This window comes from Salvelinus alpinus, chromosome 26 (genome assembly GCF_045679555.1).
Source record: "Salvelinus alpinus chromosome 26, SLU_Salpinus.1, whole genome shotgun sequence".
NCBI classification, from domain to species: domain Eukaryota; kingdom Metazoa; phylum Chordata; class Actinopteri; order Salmoniformes; family Salmonidae; genus Salvelinus; species Salvelinus alpinus.
In genome coordinates, this window is record NC_092111.1 from 29,172,752 (window position 1) to 29,178,800 (window position 6,049).

The 6,049-nt window shown below is 41.7% G+C and overlaps 1 protein-coding gene across 1 annotated transcript; it reads right to left on the reverse strand.

Annotated features, from left to right (window-relative positions):
• Positions 1-1,704: 1,704 nt before the first annotated feature.
• On the reverse strand, positions 1,705-6,049 carry LOC139555097 (homeobox protein Hox-A2a-like). The gene is made up of 2 exons (XM_071368589.1): positions 3,462-6,049; positions 1,705-2,809 (listed from the first exon to the last, which is right to left on the reverse strand). The coding sequence occupies exons 1-2, from the start codon at positions 3,823-3,825 to the stop codon at positions 2,049-2,051; spliced, it is 1,125 nt and encodes a 374-aa protein (XP_071224690.1). The 5' UTR covers positions 3,826-6,049; the 3' UTR covers positions 1,705-2,048.

Here is a 6,049-nt window from a genome sequence, read left to right on the forward strand (position 1 = left end):
ATATGTGCATATCCTATAGCCTACGTGTGCAGTCGTCCACTGCCAGTTTTTAATAAATTACATATTGGCTTAACGTCACTACACCGATACGCTACAGTTGAATGTAATATGGTTATGCACTTTGCTTTGCAATGATACGTTTTACGATCGATCCATGCTATGTAGCAACCCGTGGTTAGTATGCCCACAAGCATTAGCATGTTGAGTGAAATATTGACAACTAGTAGCCCATTCCAAAATGATTACAGAATTGTAATATTTCTGACCAAATCTCATACAACTCCAAGGTGAAATCAGTAAAACATGCATTTCTCCAAGGCTGTGGAAAAATATATTTCTGCACAAGGACATAAAACGTTTATACCCGAAAGCCATTTTGCCCTAATAGGTTATTGTTATGAAAATCTAAATTTAATCAAATATATTTATTGGCATACACTGCTCCCCAATCATTAAAAGCTTTAGAGCTATTTTTAGAAAATATAAAACGTGTAAAACGAATACTAATGTATAGGCCTGTAACAGCCTGTTTTGAATTAGGCTACTTATAGCACGAGGGGGAAGAGACTGCTGCAAGCTGCTGCACGCTTGGAGAGCCCGCGTGTTTGAACAGCTATAAAAATTAATTATTACCAAAGGCTTACAAAGCTTCAGAGTTTTTGGCCTCGATTCGCGAATCCCATCTGAAAAAGTTAAGAGGGTTGTTATTTGTGCATTATATATCACAATTGGTCTCTTTGATAACGTTCTCATTCGTGACGGGGTTTGATTTATGAGCTAGTGAAGGCAAACATGGCTCGAGCATTTGCCTCCACATGCACACAGCAAAGGGAGCTAGCAATAGGGAGCCATGCTATTGCTAGCCTAGTATGTTCACAATTTTACTAACTTTACAACCAGGGGAAGTAAAAGAGGAAATTTATTCGATGTATTGTAGTAGCCTGTGAAATATTCTGCATACTCGGATCTGCTTGAAATTGGACAAGACAAGTTTTCTAAAGAGTTTCTGAGTCAAAATTGTAAGCTGATATTTCTATTAAGCAAATAGTTAAAATGTATATGAACTCCATCCTCAAATAGTTAAAATGTATATGAACTCCATGCTCAAATAGTTAAAATGTATATGAACTCCATCCTCAAATAGTTAAAATGTATATGAACTCCATGCTCAAATAGTTAAAATGTATATGAACTCCATCCTCAAATAGTTAAAATGTATATGAACTCCATCCTCAAATAGTTAAAATGTATATGAACTCCATCCTCAAATTGTTAAAATGTATATGAACTCCATCCTCAAATTGCACAGCTATTTATAATCACTGAAAAATAATGAAAAATGTGCTAATTTTTAATTAACATAAACAGAATACAATCGCAAGGGCTCAAGGCCTCCACGATGAAGGTTCGTTTTTTATCCATCTAAACATTTATGCTTAGCCTATAATAGAATATAAACCATGCATTTATTAGAGTAACTATAGGATTTATACTCCGACATACGGCTATATTGGCCTGCTTTCATCACACTATTTTGACTTGCAAATTAACTAGAGTAAATTTGTATTCAGGGTGAGCTACTAAACATTGTATCGATTGGTAATGCCTCATTTACATTTTTGGGGGGTTGATAAAAATACATTTGATAAAAAATACACTTTACACTTCATAAAAAGGTTTGGATAATAATAACAAAACACAATCTTGCAAGTTCCTTATACCAAGTCAGATTTATTCTAACAAAAATATCCATGATAAGCTATACAAAAATAAAATGACCAGAATTCATACTGTTGTGCAACTTTTCACAAACCCATAATATTGCATCTTAAGAAATCATTGTGTTATTGTAATTGCAGGCCACAATGGTATATTTTTCCAGACTCTTACCTTGAATTAATCGACTAGGTCTAATCAATTAATCAATAAAAAGGAAATGTGCCGATCATATCAAACAACCACCAAAATTAACTTCATAGTTAATACCGGAGTTTTTTTCTTTCTTTAAATGTTCCAGGTTGAAAGTCTTGCTCTATTTTTCATTGATTTCAATAGCTCAGATGCTGTAAGTCAATTGTAGTTAATGACTCCGAGAAAAAGTAGAAGCTGTCGGTAGATATGTCCAGATTGTCCACGGGGCTGTCCAGGGATTCTGGCAAACTAGGCGAGGTGGCATCAGAGAGGTGAAGGCAAGAATCCGAGGAGAATACTTGGAAGTCTTGTATTGAGACGTCCAGGGCCGCGGGACTACCGCCATTGTCCTGGCCAGGTGCAGAGCCGGGCCCTATTGTTGACACGCAGCCTGGAACAGTGGGTGACGGGTTGGGGAAATGCTTCAGATTTTTGTCATTGCTGCTCAGTGGTAAAACTGTGTAACTCTGGGCCACGCCATTGTGCGGGCCAACATTCTGGAGCTGCTGGGAAGTACTGAGTGAGTTCTGCTGAAAGGAGCAGGCCCCTCTCTCCATAAGGGCCCCGGTCACTATATTGAGGCTCTGCTCAAACAACGAGCCCTCATCCTCCTCCTCGTCGCTCTGGGTCCTGTCCTCAGCACTCGGCTCTTTCCCTTCGCCATTGTGGTTCTCCTTGCACTGGGTCTGCCTCTTGTGCTTCATGCGCCGGTTCTGAAACCATACTTTGACCTGCCGCTCGGTGAGGTCCAGCAGGGCGGCTATCTCCACCCTCCTCGGTCGGCACAGATACTTGTTGAAGTGGAACTCCTTCTCCAGCTCCAGGAGCTGTGTGTTGGTGTACGCAGTCCTCAACCGCCGCGAACCCTCTCCTCCACTGTCTAGAATCTCCGGCGAACCTGAAACAGCAGCACATAAATCACAAGATAAAGAAGCATTACACAATTAACCACTATGACTTGATAATGCAATATTACTCCTGTATAAACACAAACCACCAGAGATTAACCTATTTAACACAGTGGCTATACTGCAGCAAAATGGCTGCTCATAGTAGCACCCTATGCATTCTCCCCCACAAAATAGCCTACTTGTAATATGGCTATTGACTGATTAATGCACACTATTGGACGAAGTCATTTTGCGCACCATATGTACATAATTTCCCCCAAAATACAGCAGAGAGAGAGAGAGAGAAGTAGTGTGGTCCAGACTGGGCTACTATACTGATGAATGCGCCAGCTGCCCGGCACGGCAACACTACTCTATCACTCTTCATTACTGTCACACATCAAAACTCTGGCACTGCTCGGCGAGGAAGGGCACCGTGGAAATTAAATAAATCATTTTACATTACTTAACTTTGCCCAAACTTTTCCGACTAGAGTAACAATATGGATAACCCAATGCACGATTGTGCCCAGTAGATCAATTTCGAATAGGCTCTGCAACTTGGTAATGGCTAGCCTATTGCCACTTTTTCAAGAGCTTGGAAAGTGCATTCTGAATAAAAATGTCTGCCCTCTAAATTACCCCATTAAAACCACCCACCTTTCGGGGAGAAGCATACAGGTCCACTCGTTATGGCAGTCGCGGTGGAAGTCGGCAGGTGATTCTTCTTGGAGGCTTTCTTCTCTCGCATCCAGGGGTATTCCGGGGGTAGGGAGGCAGTGGGCAGCGGGATGCATCCATCGGGGCTGTGTCTGGGCCGGCTATGCCTCGGGTGGATGCCTGGGTTGAGGCTGGGAATGGTCTGCTCAAAAGGAGGAGGAATCAGTGTCGAGTGTGAAAGCGTCGAGCTCTTGATTGATGAACTTTGAAATGAATCACCGACAGGGGGGAAAGATGTCAGGCACTCAGCAAGCGAAGGCTGACTATTGATAAAACCGCTCTCTCGCTCGAATTCGTAATTCATCTCCGCTCGCTGAGAGCCGAGGAAAGTTTGCTGCGCGTATTTTTATAAATGTAGCGGCTCAATGAGAAAGAGGTGGTGGCATTTTTTCAAATTCACTGATTACGGCCGTATGGTGACCGAACAGCTATTAAACTATTGAATTCATGGAGACAAGGTTGAAATTGGAGCCAAGTCACATGATTACTTCTGCCCAATGACAATTTGGGGTTTAATCAAAAGAAGCCACTGTCTGCGTGATTGATCCAAAAACTCTAGTGAAGAACGCCTTGTCTCTATGGGGACGGTTGTTTTTATTTACACCTTTTTTACGCCCGCCCCAGTGTATCGTCCCCTAGCCTCCTAGTCAACTAAACTATAAATATGTTTTTAGAATGGCTGCCTGAGCGCTGTGAAAGTGAAGTAACTATATTGCCCGGGCTCATGCAGTCCTATTTTCTCGTATTGTTTGAGTATGTCTGGAGAGAACGCCCCCGCGCCACACAAATTACACCAGTAGCTACACACTATGCATGCAGTCATTAGAAAAGTTAGCCATTCATGTAGAGTTCTCTCTGGGAAAAAACACCCCAAAAACTGATATTTAGAGCTCCTGACAGCAACAACCCCTAACAATCCAATGTGTTCCAAAACGGTAGAGTTTACAATATAGACTGCGTTCACATACTTTCTTTTCAATACAAGCATAGATGAGCTATAGGTTAAGCTACTAATTGATGCATACAACTGGGAACAGAACGTCATACCTATTCTGGAGGCATGGGTTAATCATGCCTACTATACCATTTTAGTGTCATCCACTTGTATGCAGTACATTTATTACACATGAAGTAGTTACATATTGTGTTTAACGCCCAGATACCCAAATGCACATGGAGCATGTAAGCACACACACACAAACCTCAGACAAACACACACACACACACACACACAACCGATGTTGCTAAAATGATATGCACCTAATGCAAAAAAAAATAAGGCTTTAAAATATCACATTTTGTGTGCATGCATACCAATCATGTTCTGTTTCATTTGAGTCTGGAATTTTTGTGGAGTAATTATACTCTTTCTCAGTCGCTGCAATTATATCACTCTGCAGAGCACTCCCAGTTACACTAAAGCAAGGTTGACCTATATGCTAACAACATACTAACTTTAGGGAAACAAATTCCAGCCTGGCCTTCCAGCTGCTTCTCTTGGGGTTTTCCCGGATAAGCGAGGTCACAGCGGGCGTCTTAGTCTGGGTGAGGTGGGTGGTGGACAAGAATGGAGAAAATGATCCTCTTTACATTTAACTTTATTTCTCACACATTTCAACTTGTGCTATTGCACAGTTAATAAACCCCTGCCACTGGAATAGGTCATTTTAACGAATACATTGCAGAGAGATTCTGTAGAAGGAAATGTGTATCGACTGAGCAGCTCCCACAGTTTGGCTATGTACCCTTCCAGTACAATCTGTAAAAGCCACACTATGGATGTTTTTCGTCAAACAGCCAGTAAGCAGCTATGTTGTATGCTTCAAAGGAAATAAAATTGGAAGAGTGAGTGGGAGAGGAGGAAAATAAGTGGTAGGCCTTGCTCAGTTTATTGCTTATATAGCAAACAAAGAATCCTGGAAGCCTGCGCGCGATCAATCTTACTCGCCAAAAGGTCTGACAGCTCGGTGCCCTCAGAACACATTTAAGGCTTCTAACTCTCCCCCGGATCAAATGCAGCCAGGAAGCGGCGAGCAACGCTGGCCATTTAGATTATAACACGTTTCTGTTCGCTGTCACATCTTTTCTGTCGCTTAAGGGATGTTTTAAGACATTAAAAATACATGGAACATTTTGCAGAAGGGCGATAATGCGCGTAAATGGTGAGTAAGCTAAACCAACATCGCCACTGCATTTTCTTTCTGGATTTTTTTGGGGCGTATTTACAAAACGTAATTATTTTCGTTGGAGCATACATTTGGGTTTGTTGGAGGTGAGCAGAGTCTGTGGTAAAGGACGGGCCCGAGGAGGAGACGGATGGATTTTTGGAATTACGCATAGGCTTTGTGTGTGAGGCAAGGAGTGGGTGGCGGTTTCTGTGAACCCTACTCAGACCTACACATTTTCTTTACAGGGGGATTCTGGGGGAATGATTAAGAACACCTTTCCCACGGATGGAAAATGACAATTCCTTGTTTCAACTCAATCCCTTATTTATGCTGCGTTAAAATCTCCTACATATGGGTCAA

Excerpts from the sequence above, each read along its gene's own strand:
- LOC139555097 (XM_071368589.1), bottom strand. The coding sequence starts at position 3,825 with ATGAATTACGAATTCGAGCGAGAGAGCGGTTTTATCAATAGTCAGCCT. Across the intron at positions 2,810-3,461 it reads TGTATGCTTCTCCCCGAAAG|GTTCGCCGGAGATTCTAGAC; the intron begins GTGGGTGGTTTT and ends CTGCTGTTTCAG.